The sequence below is a fragment of the Anopheles bellator genome, chromosome 1 (assembly GCF_943735745.2).
Source record: "Anopheles bellator chromosome 1, idAnoBellAS_SP24_06.2, whole genome shotgun sequence".
NCBI classification, from domain to species: Eukaryota; Metazoa; Arthropoda; class Insecta; order Diptera; family Culicidae; genus Anopheles; species Anopheles bellator.
The window spans coordinates 11,780,536-11,800,742 of record NC_071285.1 but is presented as its reverse complement, the minus strand read 5'-3'; the positions used below and the strand labels follow the sequence as shown (position 1 = coordinate 11,800,742).

The window sequence follows — 20,207 nt, the reverse complement described above, 5'->3', positions numbered from 1 at the left end:
GCAGCAGAAACCATACGCACGGCACATGGCTCGTAAGGATCGACCGAACCCCGATTTTGGGGCTCTCCGTTGCTGCTGTTGTTAGCATCTGCTGCCGCTCGTCCTAAGGGTGCCTGGGACGCTCGCTGGTGTGTGTGGTAACGATTTATTTTACCATCAAAGTTAATTAGTAAACTCCCCGAAAAACACTTCCCCAGGGGTCCTTCCGCAGTTGAATCCAGCATAATTCATTCGAGAGAGAGAACACACGCACCACCAACGGGCGATGTTTATTTTATGCTTTTTTATGCCACGTGGGCATGGCCGCAGCGCGCAATTAAATAGTTATTCGAAGCACGGCACGACACCCGGGACTGGGCATATAGAATTGCAAAAGGTTTTGCACTACAGCGAAGTTCCAGTTTTAATGTTTAATTACATTCAATTCGCTTTGGACCACCGTGAGCCACCTTTTGGGGAACTGCATTTATGCAGTTCAAAACACCACCCAACAGGGCTCTAGTTTATGCGCCAAATACGATTACCTCATAACTCGGTCAATCTCACGGTTTTGCAGCGCCCAGTTCGTGTCGGTTTAAAAAGGTGTATTCGTCCGAAAAGGACTCACACCGAACGGCTTGCGCAGTAAATTAAAGAGAGCAGCCAGAAACATTTGATTAGCGGCCAAAGCGGGCGCCCAAACCGGAGGAGACCAAAGATTATCCTCCCTTTCGGGCGTGCGTGACGCTGCGATCCGCCGTGCGGCTTGCAACTCTTTTCAACTTTTAATTGTTGGCCTTTTACGCTTTAAATCCCTTCTTGGCAGTTGCGTTACCGTACAACCTAAAGAAAGACCTGTGCCTCGTAGCGACCGATAGAATGGTGAGTGTGATTGCTCCCCGCACATCGACAGTACGGAACACTCCCGACTTGAAACGGTGGTACACCAAAGAGCAGCACATAAAAAGTTTTGGGTCACCCCATTTTGGGTTGCCAAAAAAATATTGTGGCTTGTTTGGTTCTTCCTGCCCGAAACCTTTCTACCTTCAACTGAAAAGAAAAGCAGATTTTGGAGCCCATTCCCCGGGCTGGGTGGGTTTTACATAAGAGTTTTTGTGATTTTCAAAAAGGAACCGCCCCGAATACTTAAGGTATCCCCATCACGTCCATCCGTCCATCCGTTGTGTTGCTCGGGTTTTCCTAATTTAGAACTGACAGTCCCTTTAGCTGTACGGTCCATCGGCGCGCATCGGTGCGTTCACCTTTCAAGCACATTCTGTGTCCTTAAACCTGCACCGTAGCTCTGAGTAGCCGGGTATTACACCAATTTGCTTACACAACCGACGAAGCCCCCGTGTTACGTTGTGGTTTGCCTCTGTATGGGACCTCTTTAGGGGCCATTAATGGGATTAGTGCAGACTGAAAATCATTTTAAAACAAGCTTGGAACTCTTTAGCTTCCAACAACTGTTGCACAAGATGATTGTGGGTTTTGCCCATTGGCCCTTCCGTATCATTAGCATACGGCCGCATTATGAACGACTTGGCGAACATTTCTTTTTACTCTCCGTCGCTTTCCTTTCATCCGCAACTTTTTACGCTTTTTTCTTTATACTAAGAACTACTCTGTTTTCTCAGATTGCTTCTTCTATGGGCAATTGTATGTGGCCTGTTCGCTCACCAGATGGAAAGCCGGCACAATTTTTACATGGCATTACACTGACCTAACATTTACCGAATCCCTCAAACCGGAATAAAAATCTAAAACTTCTTGAACAATAATGGGGCCTAAGGACTGCAAAATTGAAGGAAAAAATACATCAACTTTAATTTATACATAAGTAGGGCGCTGCGGTCATTCAAGAGTGAAAATCCTTCACCGTTGGTGAAATCGGATGTCCAACCAGCACAGCATCGTTGTACTGTGCCCGATTTGCGGTGGACACCGGAAAGAACTCGGCCCGCAAGGCTATTTTCAGTCTTCAGCCTTTCCACGCAAACTTCATTCGATCGATGCCATGGTAGGCCATGCGAACATAATGCCGACCATGCGTCCCAACCCAGACAACCCCGATTACTTCCGAGTCTGGGTTCGTATATCCTCGTTTATGGTGAATTTGGTGTTGTCCTTTGAAGCGGTTTTTTGTTTTGCAATATTATCACCACCGACATTCAGCGTCGCTGCTGCTCAACCGTTCGGGCAAATCAACGGCAACCCGGCGAACGTGCGCCGATAGGAAGGATAGGATTCGCTCGCTGGTCCGCCACCGGAGCTTCCAGTTGGATGCCTTTCCCGGCGATCCTTTTACAAGTGGAAAGGTGATTTGGTTTATTTTTTTTTCGTCAGTTTCTTTTTTGTAAATTTGTCAATCACGCAAGGTGTCTCTATCAAAACAACGGCCGTGCGAAGGAGCCGACGCGACAAAGAAAATAAGCCCATCATGACACATAAATTGGTTCCCTTTGATGTGCGCGAGACCGAGATGAGGCAATGTTTAAGGACGCCCGCCTACAAAAATATGGTGCGACACAACGACGAAGCCCAGCATCACCACCCATCGACCAGCATCATCATCATCACGATGAAGGCGTTCACGGTGGTTGATTAAAAGTGGCAGCGACAACAACGCCATAAGGAGCATGATTCAATTGAAACGAAAATTCTGTCCAATTATGTACCGGTGCAATAAAAACATGTGGCAGGTAGGTCAACCGTGAATTCATTCAGTGTGTTGCGCAAGGGCTAGATTATCGTAGCGATCGTAGCCAAGCGTGAATTTAGGTACCATTTAATTCTTTTAACTTAACCGCCTTTTAACGGTCTCCTTTAACACCCTCAGTCTTCAGTTGGTAACTTTTCAATGGATTCTCGTTCAAAATGTTACTTTTCCCTTGACGTAATGGATGGATGAATTTGTGCTTCATCGTTTGAAAAGTTTTTGAAAAAAGTTGAAGCAAAGATGTGCTTGTTTTGCTACACATTGGTAAGGTTTATGTTAGTACCGGTTCCCGGAATCGGCCACTTATGTTTGTAATTTTCTGCCATCCGCCTGCAGGAAAGTAATTTCAAAATGCAATTGGCATGAATTATGGTAAATATGGTGGATCCTTGGGCAAAATAAAAAGTGCAGTAACATTAAATAATAATGTATCCTCGCTTTCTGAAAACTGGACCCATATCATTGTGCACCACGAGGAAACAACGACTTCGAATGCCATCGAAGAGGCCTTCAAAGTGAAAGAAAGAATAATTGTAATTTCATCCTCCCGGCCTGGGATCCGATCCGTTAACCTTCGTTTTAACTTTAACCAGAGCCACATACAGCAAGAGAGTGAGACCGGGCGCAAATAAGACGACAAGAATTGTGCAAATATTCGCGCATAACCACGTCGACCGGAGGGCAAGGTTTATGTTTGAAGGGTTTCCCTGTATGCTTACTTTCCAATTGGCACCATCGCCCCATTGAAACCCCACCGCGGTGGCTTCCGTGTAGAGCTATAATACCTGTCCGTACGTGCGTACAAAAAAGGAACCCAACCCCATCGCGAACGGTGTTCTTCTTTGCGCGGCCCGTTAATATTTTACAATTCCCGAGCCGGTGAGCCAAAAAATTTCGAACATTCCAAAACAACAAATCTGTAACCAACTCTCGACGGACCGCACACCGGTTTTGGACCCGGGAGGAGGCCTTCATTATGGGTCCATCATCCGCGGGAACCCATCTTTGCTCCATTTGCCTTCGGGGCACGCGTTGCGCTCCGTGCCACGACAAGCCGTTAATCTGCTAGCCGACCGGTGGCCGTAGTCGTGCAAAAATTTCCCCAAAAAGGGGCCGAAACCAAAGGACGGAACGGAAGACTCGTCGTCGCCACCGCCGCCGCCTCCGATCTCAGGTGTGGAGCAATGGCGCGAAACGCGCATAAAAACCGTACCAACGTGGAGCAAAAAAGGGAAAAGGGGAATCTTTGAAGCCCTCTGGGCGCCCCAGGAGGTCGTCGAACGTACGAATGGCAAATAAATAAAATGGCAATATAAATGAAACGGTCGAAACATGAAATCAGCAGCAGCACCGTGGCGAAAATCAACCGAAGGCCCCGGCGCCGGGGTGTGTGAGGGAGTGCGAAATGGCCCAAGCCTCAATGATCATTTACACTTTGACCTATTCGATGCGTAAGGGTGTGTTTCGTGTTATCAATCAACAACAACAAAAATTGATTCGTTTCACTATTGCACCTACCAATTTTACGATTCCGACTTTCCTTATTATTTGCCCCCTTTTTTATGTTGACACGTTTTTTATGTTTTCACGATTCATTTCATCAATTTTCATCGCTTTCGCGCATGAATTGGGCATTTTAATGAAAGCGATTTTGTTTGACAAATATTATCATCGCACTTGCTGTTACGAATTACTTCCTATGAAAAAAACGCAGACATTCTCTGATGTTGTTGTACCTTTTTCTGTTCACGTTTTAGTATCATTTTTGATCCCTTTTTGCTTACGATGCAATGCAATGGGTTGCAACCCCTACCGGTTTATGTGGCGTTCATTAAATCACATCAATGGGGGGACACGCAAGGGGAGCATAACTTTTGCTTGTTTCCCTTCGCTCGAGAGTGGATCAACGTTTACGCTAGCGACAATCGACCGACGCAGGGTGGATTAATGCTTTTATGTAGCCGCGCGCTATCAGCCGGCATGTTGGTGCCATAATCCCGTGTCGTTGTCGTTGCAAAACAATGCAACAAACGCGCATCCGTGGCGGCTTCCTATCGGGAGCAGTCACCGGGAGTGCGAGTTTGCAATGCATTTTAAAATTACATTAACATTCCGTGGGGGCGCCCGGAGCATTTGGGAGCTGGGCCATTATTAATCACATTCATCATACCGGACACTTGCCGGACGCAAGCTCATGTTGATGGCCGAGTTACGTGTAATTTTCATTCATCTGCGCGCCGTAAATCAAACCATCTCTCCGGGGGTGCACCGCGCTCCAGATTCCGCGAGAACCCAACATTCGAGGGCACTAATTGAAATTCAAATGCACCGCCCGTTGGCAGGAGAGGAGCATAGAATTGTGGGCCACCAATTGGACGGTGATGGATGTGCGAATGCGAATGGATATTTTTAGTTTAAATTGATTGCGAGGTAATGCCACGTATTTTTATGTACATTTCCTGCAAACGGTGCAACCCCAAAAAGGGTAATTCATCAACGTTGCCGTTATCGTTAATTGATAATGGGCGGGTAACGCAGAAGCGCTACCCGAGCGCTCAGTCGAGACGGCACCGAAGACAGCCACAGATCCTCTCCACTTTCGGAGCCCCATTTCCGGTGGCAATTCGTTGGCCCTTTATTTATTGACATTAGCACGCGCGTGTAAAGTGCTTTTAGAGGCAATTCTATTTTAAAACACACGCGGACACGTGAACGTCCAACGATAGAACCCTTACATTGATCATCATCTACGACAATTACAACATATGGCCCCACGTCCGTGGCGAGTGTCACCCTTCTCCAACACGGTGTCGCGGTCCGCGTGTGGCTTGTGCGTAATAAAAACGCCACACAAATCTAATTTATTATCCACGCTTGCTCCAGCAACCAGGACACTCTCTTTTAGCAGGCCTTTGGTCCCTGGTCTCTGGTGCAGCACGCCTGTGGCGCTGCGCGATGGGTGGGTAAAATTGTGCTCCGATGATACTTAAACAGTTGATTGAAATTGACATCATCCGCACCGCACCGTGTAGCCGAGGCCCCGCCACGTCGGTCGGTCGGTCGGTCGGATCGTCGAACGATCGATAGCCGAACCAGGAGCAGAAGGGACACGCTGTCCGGGAGAACCGATGCCTTAACAGTTACTAATTTGCATCGATGATGATGCTGACGATGAAGCAGCACTGGGCACATTCGAACCCACAATGAAGGCGGCCTCAGTCTCTTCCGGACCGAGCAGATACGAAACGTTACAACGTTATTTTGCCGCCGGATTGAAATTAACCGTAGCGCACCGTACAAGAGCCCGATCGATAGTATGTTAATCAAGGCGAACATGTCGACCCCATCGTTCTTGGCCGGTGTGTTGCGGTTTTAACCTATGCCTGTGCTCGCTTGTGTTTCTCTGTTACCGTATGGACGGACTCCCACGTGAGTGTGTGGCAATTTGCATTTCCCGAGAGCTGCAGATGTTTGCAGAAAATATTTTATTATTAAAATCCCAACTCCAGCCAAGTGCGAGACACAGGAAACTAGTTCTCATCGCGTCGGCTCGGTTCGGTTCGAGGGCAAACGGATACACACATCAACGTCGGACAGAAGTAGGTCAACTTCTGCCCGGGAAGCCCCAGGACGACGTATCATCGGTCGATCAGTTGTCTAATTTTAGTTTTGTTTTTAAATAACAATAAATGAGAAATGCGTCAATCAGCTGCTGCGACAGCAGGAAACTGGTGCAGCCAGAATGCGAGATTGGGGCTTATGATTGATTGAAGCCCTAGTGGCCGAACAGTGACCACAACCACGAACGTAGGCTGATGAAGCAACGCCCCAGGTTTTATAAGAATTTATCACAGATGATGGCCAATTTCGAAGCCCTTCCAATAATTGGGCCTTGTGTTACATTTTGTAGGTAGATTTTAGTGACAACAAAATAAATCACAGCGCAGGTCAAATTTCTTCGTCATCTTCATCGCCTCGTGAATCGAAAAGCCAGCCGAATAAGATCCTGCGAAGGAGACTCATTTTTCATTCACAACAACCGCCACGGCACGAGCTCATATTTTAAATCTTACGCTCGGGATTAGTTGCCACATTTTTCGGACAAAAGCAAGTACATATTCTGAGACACTCTTTTTCACATCTTTACTCCCTTTCTCTCTCTTTATATCTTTCTGAAAATGATTTTGACTGGCAGTCGTGATGATCGCGTGGCGCGATAAAAAATAATAGGCAGAAGCAGCAATTTCATCGTCATTGGCCACATCCTTGTGGGGGGGAAAATGAAATAATCAAAAATAAATGAAAGCTCACTGGGGCAACCAACGCCACCGTCGCCACGCAGCGGTGGACACATTCTTTGGCTACTTCTTCCCGCACAACCGAAAGAGGGTGATAAATTGAGTAAAAATAACGAGCCCAACCTGCGCGAGAGTCAAAACTGCCGGGGTGTATAACTTGGTTAATCTGGACTTTTCACGGTGACACGGCAAACAATTCGGCAAAGCGAAAATATTTTAATTAATATTCTACTTTTTAATTATCATTTGCGGCCCTTTATTCTGTTTTTCATTAGTGAAATATAACGCCCCTACGGGGCTGAGTGATGTCACCACCAGGGAAACAGTCACCACAGGACTTCCGCGTGTGGCAATCGAATCAAAGCCCCATGCTTTACAGGACCTGACCACCGACGAGCGGGGGTACTCTCACGGAACACTTGGAATAAAAATCTAACCACAACGACCACACTTGACGCGTACTTTCTCGAAACAAACGAAAGTGCAAAAAATAAATCCCTCTGCTACCAGTCCCTGAGTAGCCTCCGGGGGCATGATTCGCACAGATGGGTACGGTGAAAATCTAATTTTAGAATCCAGGAAAACCCACAGGTTCCAATTTCCATATACATTTGGAATGCTACCGAAAAAAGAGGCACTCCATATTCGCTGAGATCATCGCGGATTGTATCGAAAGAGCATCGAAGCCGAACGGTAGCAACTAACCTTTCGCTCCACTATTGGACACGAGTCGATAGTTTTAGTTCATTTTAAGCCTGTCAGGGTCGGACGAAACGAGGCGATAAATGGCACCAAACAACCGATTGACACAGTTGAGTAAAATGCTGGAACACTCAGGATCACCCTTCTCACTGCACCTTACAAACGAGCGTGAGCTGTGAAGTGAGAACTCTGCTCACGCTGGTTCAGCACGCACAGTGAGAGTGAGAACGTGAGAACGACTCTTTTTCACGGCTTCAGTGAGCTATCCTTATCCTTAACCGTTTGCTTATCGCGCGCACGGATGCGGTACCGGATTTTCCACACCAACCTTATCAATATATCTCGGAAAACTCCGACAGCGCACGATTTATGAGACCGTGCTAACAATAACCGCGTTTTGGTCGCTTGTTCTCTATTTATTTCTACGCTTATCGCCTCTATTTGATGCTACCGAATGTGCTTGCTTATCAGAAAAAAGCATGTCGTCGGATTAAGGGGAATCCCCTGTATTTCCCTATCCTTGTAATCCCTTTAGCAAAATGGCAAACATACCATTCACCGGCAAGCAAGCACACCGGTCCCGGATTTCGGACGCGTTTTTGTCGTTGGCAGTAGGCATTTTCTCGACTCGTGGCACGTTTGTAATTAATTAACGTTACGGTGGGTTATTTGGGGATTTTGCACGGAACTCCTAGCAACTTCTCTTTTCTCGTGTTATCCTTATTTTCGTTTTCACCAAAAATCATTTAGCTTAGTGCAACAAACCTTGTTCGGCCATAACACCCAAAAGCAACATAAATTCACTTGATTCACCAATCATTATTCGAACATCAATTATTTGGGCAACAACCGGTATTTACCGGAAATTGATTCAACATCGACTCACATCCCATTCCCGAACGGGCATCAAGGGTGCTTTGGACGGCCTGGAGCATGCATAGTTTTATTTTTCTTAACCACCCAACAATTACCACTTGTCACACAATCTCTTAATTGCGCCCCAGAGTAGGGCGCACGCGACGAACCGAGGACACGCACCGAGCGAAACGAAACAGAACGCGTCCCAACTACGGTTAGCGTAGTTGGGAAAACGGTGGCTGTTCCCATCGGAGCCGTCAATTGATTTTTCTCCGGAGCCACGCTCCGAGGCCAACCGAGGCCGTCGTCCTCGCCGCGGCCGAGCGTAAGCGAAACCTCGCAACAACAAGCATGCTAATGAAAGAAAAACAGAGGACATCATTACGGTTTTCCTCGCCCCGCCGATCTCTCTCACCCGGTGCCGACCACACCGTACGCCCCACTTTTGTGGATCTTTCCCTTTCATTCATTCACTTCCTGGCTTATCTTGGGGACGCTGGGCTGCCGCCGCCGGGCTGCTGCGGGCGACGGAAAGGAAATGGGAAGCATTTCTTTACACGACGCGCACGGAGGCGACATTGCCCTCTCCGTCAAGTGGTGCGATTTTCCCGTTTGCCTCGCCTAAAACAAAACTAAAACTTTCCGTGTGAATGTGTTCGCAGCACGAGCGTGTGTTGGGCATAAAAAAGTTCCCCACGAGGATCGCGTGGCATAAAAGTGTACGCAAATACGATAAAGGACTCCTAGCAAAAAAAAACGGCAGAAGCGTGTGCTTGTTTGTGTACTGTGCTGGTCTGTGGGTGTCCCGTGGTGTCGTGTTTCTCTGCTGTTGACATTAAATTTAATTCCATTCATACTCCGGGGGAGAGAGAGTGCTGCCTTTTGCCGCTGTTGCCTGTCTCGCGCTTCTAGCGGCTAGAGTCAGTTCCGGGGAACGATATTGCGCTGAAGGCATTTTAAATCGGAATCTCCACCTCGAACGAAGTACTACCTTCGCCCTTCGGTGTGGAAAACCCAGGACAAACTGCGGGACGAAAATCGATTTGCCATCGAGAGCACCGAAGAGGTACAGAACACGAATCGAAGTCGAATCTCAGCACACACAGAACACAGCACTCGTCGAGCGGCCGGAAAGACCGGAGGACTGGCGGACCTACAGGTGGACCGGAAAACTCCGAAAATATGTCCACCGTAAGGCAGCGTCAAAATAGCACAACTCGATACTATCACGGTCCCGGCGGAAGCTCCATGCCCATCGTAATTGCGCCGTAAAGAGAGCAAATGCGCCATTTTTGGAGCCACACACGCAGCCACACGCAACATACGGGTGCGAGGGGTCCCGAATATATTTATATCCGTTTCCGAGAAGTGGCAGAGTTTTATGTAGCAGTGTTTCCTGTTTTTCCTGTTGTTCCTGTTGGCCATGTGGTGCGGTGCAATGCGTTGCGGCCCACAAAACTTCTAGCCCACAAACGCACGCAACACAGAACCGAAAGGACTTTAGGTCCTTTTGTGCGAAATGGGAAATTTATGAGATTATAAAAAGTGACAAACCAACTCATAAATGGATGCACGGCCGAATAGAGTTCTCTCGGGTGAAGAACAATCAAACTTTTATTCATCGGCCGTTGCATAAGAAGTCGAGCATCAGTAAATCGTTTTCCGAGTCGGATTCGACATGCTCGATAATCGGAAACAAAGGTCTGATTTTGGGACCAGCGACAGCGAGACGGCAACAACCCTCGACCATTTCCGTGTTTCAAGCCGAACCTGTGTGACTATTTCATTCTTTTTATTGACTACACAGGACCCCCCTTCAAATTCTTACTGATTCCTGACACTATTACTTACTGAATTATTTCTAATCATAATTACTTTGCCGACCTTCGAATGCTGTGGAACGAGATTAATCTTGAGAATTAATCAGCCACAAAGAACTAAGCCAAAAAAATCAAAGCACTGTGTTGACAGAGTCAGCAAGGAACCAACGGGGTACGCTCCCGATCCTGTCGCACCATAAGGGTGACTCATAAAAACTTCCCAAAACCGGGCGTGTACGGATCTGGCCCTCGAATCGCGATTTCAAAAGCCCCCCAGCCCGATTCCTGTGAGTCACCAAATAAAAAATCAACGCCGATTCCCAGCCGAAGGTAAAAGAGTTTAAATCAAAACGCCAACGTTACGCATCCAACACGCGCTCGGTGGTTGCGCATTTAATGGATGGGCCACGTGTTACCTCGTCATGTGAAGCCGAAAAAACTTTAACCGGATGATAGCGACCATTTTTCGCACAAGTTTCGCATCAAATCAAATTTTAGGGCGAGCCCGTTTTATTGACTTTTCTTAAGCCGACACACCCAAGATTCAAACCGAATCGAAGCGGTAAAAAAGGTGGTCTCATCGAGGAGCGGACCCAGTCAAGCCCGGCCCACACTGTGGCACTAAGGGGCGCCCTACTTACTGCCGCCACATTACACCACCTTCGATTCGATGATATCTCGCGACCCCGTCAAGAAGCCCTTTTATCACAACGCGCCCGCGGCACAGGTTATCGTTGTGTGTTTGCATTCCACAAATAGGGCAGCCAAGATAGGGTACTGTAATATCTCTCTATCTCTCTACGCTGCCACAGGTGCCACCGGTCTCCAACTTTAAGTAGTGTGACTTCCCAACGCATAAAACACGAATGATAGTTACCGACCGCGTTGTTAATCAATTGGGTAAATTTTATGTAAATCTTGACCAGCCTTGCATACCTTAGACTTCAGTTTTTATTAAACAGACTGTACAACGTCACTGTGTCGACTGTCGGGCCCCTTCTGGATATGGTTGCTTGCGTATTGAAATGCGTAACGTGGCTCCGGGGCCCTGGAATCAGGCAAATATTGATCCGAGAGACGAGAGTTTGCGTCAAACCGGTGATGGGTAACGGCCGAGAGCCTTCTGCGGATGCCGATGCAAATTCCTGCTCAACTACCGTGTCGCAACACGTTGGAAACAAACAGCGAATTGGCGAGTCGAATAACAATGATGCGCGGTTGCGGTAATGAAGACAGAAAACAACGCGCTGCGCTGCCGGTACAAGGAAACTGTGGCATTCCAAGATGTGGTAGATTGGTCTCTGGGTAAATTCTCATCCCCCGTAAGTATGCTTCCTGATCAAGATCTTCTCCGGGGCGGTGCCAATTATTAAACTTCAAAACGAGTCACTCCGACGGTGGCCACCCAAACAAAACCAGGCAACGCGACAACATAAACAATGGCAAAAAAGAGCATAAAACCGAAAGGGGCCACCACTCGGCGGCGGCACCACAAATGCTGCTCACCTTTGTGCGGCCGGGCCGGCCGCCCCAGAAAGGAACGACCGCCCGCCGCCGTTTGGAGGTTCACGTGGCCCGATCACCTTGACAAATAGTGCGAAAAGCAAAGGACAGGCCGGCATCGGCAGCCCACTGGACTGGCCATCGGTTGGTGGGGGGGCACAAAAATGGCGACACTCGGTCTCTCGGTTAGCGCCTGAACGAAACAACCTGAACGCACCACCGTACTGGCGCGGCATTGAAAAGCGTGGCGACTGCTGTTGCAAAACCTTCGCCGCCGAGCGCGCAAAAAACCGCGGGCCCCGGGGGCCACGTAAGACGACGGGAAATATTAATCGACAACCGAGCGAACCGACAGCGATTACGGCAACAAAATGACAACGGCAAAAAAAGGGCCGAACAAACCGAGGGACACATTTTATTGCATTTGCAAGCAAGCGCAGCCATGCTATACGCTGCTGCGCGCGAGAGCCACGGCGGCGCACTTTAAGACAGCGAAGGAGCGCAGCAGACAATGTAAGAAAAAAAAGGGGGGAACAAAAAATAACAGGCCAGCCGGCCGGCTCCGTATGTAATTTAATTTGGGTGTAAATTAAAACGCAAAAACGGCGCATCGCGGGCAGACAGGCGGCCATTTAATTAGCCAGCCACGGATGGCGATGATGGCAGACTGCGTTTTGGGACTTCAAAGCACGCGACAGACGGCGCGGCCACCGGAGTTCCCATTCGCGTGTTTGGCGTGTTCGCGCAAATACATGATCCCGCATGGGAAAATTTGTAGCAACAATTGTTTACTGCTTCGCCCTTTAATCGATCGATCGATGTATGCTTTGTTAATGCGTACACATTGTAACGGAGCGAACCAACGATCATATGTTCAGTTACGACCTCCCCTTATGAACGGGTTGATCGTAGATTTAAAGCAAACACTAATTGCTCACATGTAATGCAAACGATCCAAACCAGTTTCTTGACATCGCAAAGCAAACACCCATCGATTCATTACGCCCCCGAAACGACGAAGAAAGAGCTCATCGATAAGTGGCCCCAGGGCCACGCTTCACTTATGCATGGAAACCTTTTAAATAGCACTCAATAATGGCGAAGAACGAGAAAACTCGTTTCCCATCGCATAAATTAATCATCCACGGGAGCGTTCGCACAACCCGATATCGGTTGGGCATACGCACCGACATTCCCAGCTACCTTCACTCTCTCTCTCTCTCTCTCTCTCTCGCTTCGCGTTGAACACTTTCTTTCCCCGGCACACTGAGGCCAGCGATCCTTTGGTGACGGGACACCCACGTGTGCACGTCTCTCGTTAGGTTGTGTGCACCTTGCGAAGTCGGCCAATAAGGACCCAAGGCGGCCGAGAGTTCGCTCCGTTCGGATCGGAAAGTCCGACCGAAAATAAAAAGCCCAACCCTACGCGCAATGAATCATTCACCAGGGGCCTCACCGGGCCTCTGGTCAGCAGCCTCGGCATCAACAACATCATTATCATGCTCAACATTCGGTCGCTCCTTCTAACGATCCTACCACCGGTCGCAACTAATGAAACAGAGCGAGAGAGAAAGAGAGAGCACCCAGGGCCACTTTCCCCACAGCCAGCAGCGGCAGCACATAAGCCGAAAGTCACGTGCAGCAGCGCAAATTGATTCTGCACAGCGGCACGTTCTGTTGTGTCGAGGCATTTTCTCAAGTGAAAAACTTTTCCACCGGTGTCCGGGCCCGGAAAAGTTTGATAAGCCGCGGGAAACTGGTGCTAAAGTGGCCACGGCATGCGGAGCACGGAGATAAGCACCGCCGAGTCTTGTGGCCAGCCACACTCCACCGGGCGCAGGACAGATAGTTTATACATAATTGGAACGAAAACGAACGAAAGAACGAAGGAAAACAATTTAAAATTCCAGTGCAAAATCATCGGCAGACCAACTTTCGGATCGGCCCGTAAAAAACGCAACCGGTGGGCGGCCGCCGGTGTTTAAAGAAACACCATCAATTACTAGCACAATAATGAAAAACACTATGTTTTTTGGGGGTCCCTTTCTCTGGCTCAGGGCCTACAGATTTCGGTAGCACGTGCCCCTCTCATCCTGGCGCGGCTTCAACTTCATCGTCCTGGCGCGGAGGACACGTACGTCGTCGTGTACTTTTTGCCCCAGACGACTACATAATAACCGCGCCGGGGCGCCGGTCCACCCCCCGGGTGACACTCGACGGGACCACTTTGCGCAAATGTCAACACATGTGGGCGGCTGATAGGGACAAGAACATGTACTCCCTCCGCCCACGTTTTGCTGCACAAAGCCTTCCTTTATTGTTTGCGACACACACTACTTTCTGCGCTTGGGTTACGCTTGGGTCCTGCTTTCCACGAGGTGATGGGTCTCTCGAGAGCGAATCAGAAAAGAAGGGACACCGAGCATAAGGACGTCAAAGAAATACACCCCCTTGAGGATGCAATCTATTTATCATGACGGGATGTACTGGCGCACAATTAACGTAATGAAGACAGTACTCGCCGCCAGTCGTCAGCCGGAATTGGATGCTGCTGATGGCGTGAGTGTATTGTTTTGGGGCTTAACACGATGGCACGATGCAACAATTGTTACGGAAGCAAACCATCGAGCCACCAAAACGAACCTGACCAGATTGCTTCCGACACTCGCACGCACAGCTCCCGGGTAGCGGATTTATCTGCGGTACGAATTCCAAGGATTCCCAATTATGCTGTAATGATCCGCAGAGTGGAGCGCAAAACGTTTACTACAACTAATTTATTTGTTTTCTGCCCACAACGGCGGGGCTGCAGAAAAACCGGAAGCAGGACTAAAAAAACCGTGCGGAGGGACACGTGGTTGTTGCAGTGTTGGTGACTCGACGAAGGCGAGGACGATTTATGAATTTGGACAATCGTTTGGGGCATCATTTGGCACGTGCACGTACGCCGAAAGTTGTCGCGTACGTCACGTGCCATGGAACAATCAAGGCGGCCAACAAATTGATTCACTTGGCTGTGTGGCGCAGCCGGCGATCGTTTTTCGCTGCAAAAGCAACGCAATGAGCATGAGATCAATCGAGATTACTACTCGAATCGGGAACCATTTCTTAACTGAACATAATTGACTTTAAAAATGATCTCACTGCTGAAATTCACAACGATCGGAAGATGGCCCGATTCGCACCCGAAAACAGAGAGCGGTTCGCCTGATTCGTGTTCCGCCTGAACCACCGTGGCCACCGACAACCAACCAACCGGCAGCAAACAGCAAACCCTTTTGCCAGCAAAGACTTAATTATCTATGCAAATGTTTAATTAATTGGCCATCCCAAAATTACACAAGCGCCCGGCACACAGCCGGCGCCCCTGATAGTGAGCTTTCAGTAAAAACTTTAAACTTCCGACACCGCAGGGCAGGAATTCGTGGAACGGCCAGCCCGCCAGTGGTGGTGGAGGAAGATAAACATCCTCCCCGCGAACATGCTCCACGCGGTCCGTATGTGCACAATCGTCTAAACCTTCAAAACACACAGACACGGGTAGCCAGCCAGCGGGCGGATGATAATGTTGCAAGCATATTATCATCATCTTCACCATCATCATCAACATCATCATCGGCGGCGTCATGAGTGCGCGAGGGTAGCCCCGAGTGCGCGCGTATCATCGAAATTATTGCCACATGTTTGCGCGAATGACGCACACCACCGGGTGGCCCCCCCTAACGGGAGCGTGGAGAGGAAAATGATTGAGGCCACCCGCAGCCGTACACCCTCTCCCGAGACCGAGCCTACCCCCCGGAAGGCCTATACCGGGGCGGGTAGCGTGGAAAATAGCAGCACACACTTTAGGGAAAAGCCAATGGGTTTTGCGCCACTTCGAACGCTCCGAGGGTCGCCACCCGAAGGTGCGCCACCACCACGTCGCGACTCTCCCGATTCTGAGAAAGGTTAATTAATAAATGGCAACCGAACGATAAATGGGAAATGGATTGAAACCACCGTAAACCGATCCGGAATGCCTACCGGTTGCCGAGCGCTCGTCCACGACCGCAGCGAGTTTCGGACGATATCACCTTAGTTTGCAAAATTAATTTACGAAACGCCACCGCGGGTTAACGGTTCCAAAAGATAGACACTGACCACGCGGCGCCGCGGCCATCTTGTTTATGTGTCATGGGTAGGGAATTAAATTTAAGATAATTGACAAAAAGAAACAACTCAATGGCCTTAGCATTCGCATTCATGTTGCTAATTGGCAAAAACAAGGTTTTAACCATAATTTTAAACACATTCCTTGATAGCAATCAAGATTTATTACAAACACTAAGCGCGGACTCATTGTGTACGCGAACCGAATCGACAAATGGACCGAAACGACCATAACGACCACTATAATTGTTTGCTCACCTTAATTAGTTGCGAATGATTGGAAAAATGACTGCACTCGAGGGGGGGTCTCAAATCCCTATGCAAAAAGCCCGTAATCCAATCAACTCCCAAAAACAATCCGGGAGCCGGACTCGACGCCCGTGGGCCATTCCGGGTGTGCTGACCGATGCCGATGAGTAATCGATTTGCGTTGATTATTTAACGGTGCATTGATCATGATATAATCCATTTGACATATTTCCCTCAATTTGCTCTGCCCGACCCCCATGGGGTCAATTGGGGGGCTGCCAATTGCATGGCCCCATGGCTGCGACCTGTTTCCAATTCCAGACCGCGATCGACGGGGCGCTTGAGAAATTGATTGTTGGTCGCAACAACGAGGTGCGCTCACTAATCGATTGATGAGCAAATTGAAATTTTAATAAATTTATCTCTTGTTTGCGAATTTAATTTATGAATGGGTTTTCACTTAATTTGTTCACCTGTGGTACACCCGAATGGAGAGCGTCGTTTTGGTAGCTAGTTAACGCTGCTTCCGAGGGGTCTGAGGTTGGCTTCGTAAGGTAAGCGGGCAGAACATTATAAATATTTATAATTTTGTACAGCTCCGCGTCATCCAAAGAGTGGAACAAAGTCGGTAAAGTTTACGAACGAACGCTCGTTGCAACATCCTTCGCAGCTCGTCAATCTAATCATTAAACCACTTTCCCACGTAAAGGAGCTTGCTACCGAGAAGACGCGGGTTCCTCCGGTCTCCGGTTGGCCTAACTCTGCTTGGTTCCTCTAGTCGCTCGGGGCTTGCTCATTTGGCGGTCCCGCATCGATTGTTTAGAAGATCATTCCCGCGTGAAAGTGAGAAACGCCTTCCGAGCGGTCGGTTTTATGCCCTGCCTAACGGCCTTCACACACAGCCAAGGCCTGGCATATACCAGAGGCAGGCCGAATTTTCGGCTTCCGAAAAACGGCGAAACGCAGAGGATAAGGAAACTCCGGCTTGGCACCACTGTTGTTTACGTGATGGGAAGCAATACGGGTGCGCGCGTAGAATACCACTCGGTGAGGGTAAAAATAAACCGCAGAAATGGAAGCGAATCGCCCTGGTTTGGAGAGAAGTGAATTTAGTGGCCACCGAGCGGGGAAGTCTTCTCCCGCCTTCGTCTTACCTGGGATCGGGCAGCACGATCTTCTTGCTGGCCCGGGCCGCCGGCATGCATTTGGATTTCTCCATCGCCATCAGATAGCTGACATCGGCCAGCACCGCCTCCAGATCCGCCATCTTTTGCGCCGGTTGGCGGTTTATCCGCTCGTACACACCCGGGTAGTTGTTGCTGCGTTGTAGCCTTTTGTTTCTTGGGGTTCGACCACTGGAACCGCGCACGATTCGGAGTTTTCGACTTTTTTCTTTCGCTGAATGTCACGAACCACTTGCGCAATTATTCACATCACCTTTGCGTAACTCTAGCTTCACTTTTCAAACCTTTCTTCCTTCTCACACTGCACTGCACTGCACAATCTGGCACACAGAAACGACTGAACGCACAGGACCACAGACACATCCGCACCTCGAGGCTACCACTCGATCGATTGGCGCGCCAATTGCGACCGTCGCGATTGGTCTCCCTGTGCGGCTCGAAAGGCGACAATTATGGGCAACTCTGTAATAAAGAGTGGTAAGACAATTACAATACTGCTGCTCATCGATCGATCGACGCTGTTCACACAAAAAAACCACTCGCACTGTAGTCAAACACCGGAATTGAGGAATGATTTTCAACTTCGTGCCAACGGCTGTGGTGACAACTCGAAAAACTCCACCACGCTCCGGCTTCGTTCGGAACGCCGTGATCACGATCGAAACAAACGATCTTTGAGAATCAACAAAAACAAAACGGATGTTGCACAATGGCTGGGAGCCGCGAGCGTCACCTCACCCAGCAAGCTGGCTCGGGTTGAGGATTTCTGCTTTTTTTCCAACCCCACAACCAACCGACACAAAGTCACCGTGAAACTGGGGGGGCCCTGGAAACGCGAAACATGATCCGTCGCGCTGGTAATCTCGACGAACGCGGCGCGGCAAGTGAGAAGCAAGTGAATGCGTGAGTGAGCGAGCGAGCGACACAACAGCGAGCAAAAGCACAGTAGCCAGCGACAACCTTCGCCGATTCCGGTGCCTTCAACCCGTTTTCAATGCCGACGACCGCTAAACACGGTGACCTACGCAACCGTTGCGGAGATGATGATGTGGAGGACCCCATATGTATAGTTTTTTGTCGCTTTGAAAAGCTTCAGCTGAGAGAGGCGAAACTGTGCCCTTAAGCAGACAAGCGGTGCCTGTTGATTTGAGGAATGGGTTTTCGGTTCTGATTACGTTGCGGTCGCTGGCTGGCTGGCTGGCGGGATAGATTTATGGTGCACATTCCGCCGAACAATAACCATCTCTCCATAATGGAGTTTTCCACAGTGAAATGAATAATCACCGGGACGAAGGAACGGTGCGAAAAAAAACACAGTAGCCTTGCGATGAAAGCAACAAAAGCGAATCTAGAGCAACTGCGATTTTGTAAACACACTGTGCATTCTGTGATGGCCAACGGGGGAACGGGGCACTTGTACCCAACGATTCACCCTCCTCGTATCGGCCATGCAGAAACTAACACAAAAACCGACAATTTTGGCACCCTTTTTCGAAAACTCTCATTCTCTCATCAGAAGTTGGGGGCCGCTCTGAGCATTTCGCAGGGTGCTCACGGTTTGCTCCACCGTTTACGTGTTCCGGTGTTCCAAAACATGCCCCGAAGGGTAAGATAAAAACAATACGAAAACTAGTTCGGGTTGTGTAAAAAAAAACATTCAATGTACAAGAAATGGGCCACAAGTTGCGTAAGTAAAGCACTAGCAACGCTTTGTCTAACTCGCGCGAATCAACGCTTCGCTCACGGCTCTCCGGCCGTCTCCCGGAGCGAAAGATTGACACTCGAATGGCGTTCCGCTTCTCTTTCGCTCCCCCGAGAGATTTACTCCAACAAAGTAAGCGGCTGCCTTCAATGGGCCCCCAAATCGCGCGTTCTACTCCGTGCGACAAGTTTTTTTTCTCTTTCTTTGACCCAACGTATCCGTTTTCCAGGAAAAAAGATTTGCGTACGCGCACTCTTTGCAGTCTTGCCAGGAATTGGTAGCCCAGGACACACGACACCACAAGAACAACGGATTGAAGCGATCCGCACTCGAACCGTCCCCAACGTGGGCCACACACGACGGCTTCTAACCGCAACAACACACAACTATCGCACAACGCATACACAGGAGCGTAGCTTGCTTTGCTGCTCTTGCTGATCGAAACACACACACATGAACACTCAGTATTCGCTTTCTTCAGCAGCGGCTCCTTCGGGGCGATTTGCGGGTTTTATAACTCAACACCCAAGTCACACACATGCACGCCCGGACCCAAGGAGACGCGAATGTCCATCATTTCGGCGGCGATAGAGAGATAAATGCGGAGCGCTATCGTCGTCGGCCGATTACACTTTTATCGTGCGCGCCGTCGTCGTGTTGACAATGTGGGACGCGTATGAAAACGTATGACGCATGTCGTGAATTTATAGCACGCCGCGCACACAAATCAATCGACGACCAATCACATCGTACATCTGCCGGAAGGAGGACTAGAGCGCCACCACCATCACCACTGGAACATCAACGCGCCTTGCCTGCCTGTGTTTATGGTCTGCTGCTGCTGCTGCTGTGGGACACTGTTGCGCGGAACAATCGAAGCCGGACAACGAACACCCGAACACTTCGAACGCTAATCACTCACTGTGGAGCGCGTTGAATCATCTCCTTTCTTGTCCGACCCGCTGTGAGCTGAGTGGCCTCTCGCTCTCCACGGCCGACTGAGTGCGCCTGCGCAACACTCATGCTCCCCTTTTTAGCCTTTAC

General features: G+C 49.2%; 1 protein-coding gene across 1 annotated transcript in view; it reads right to left on the bottom strand.

The window, feature by feature from the left end:
* LOC131207181 (G protein-coupled receptor kinase 1) overlaps positions 1–17,544 on the bottom strand; it is a 77,570-nt gene extending 60,026 nt beyond the window's left edge. Inside the window, exon 1 of the mRNA XM_058199796.1 lies at positions 17,432–17,544. Within this exon, the coding sequence (XP_058055779.1) occupies positions 17,432–17,544 (113 nt within the window). The remainder of the gene's footprint in view (positions 1–17,431) is intronic.
* Between the last annotated feature and the right edge of the window lie 2,663 nt (positions 17,545–20,207).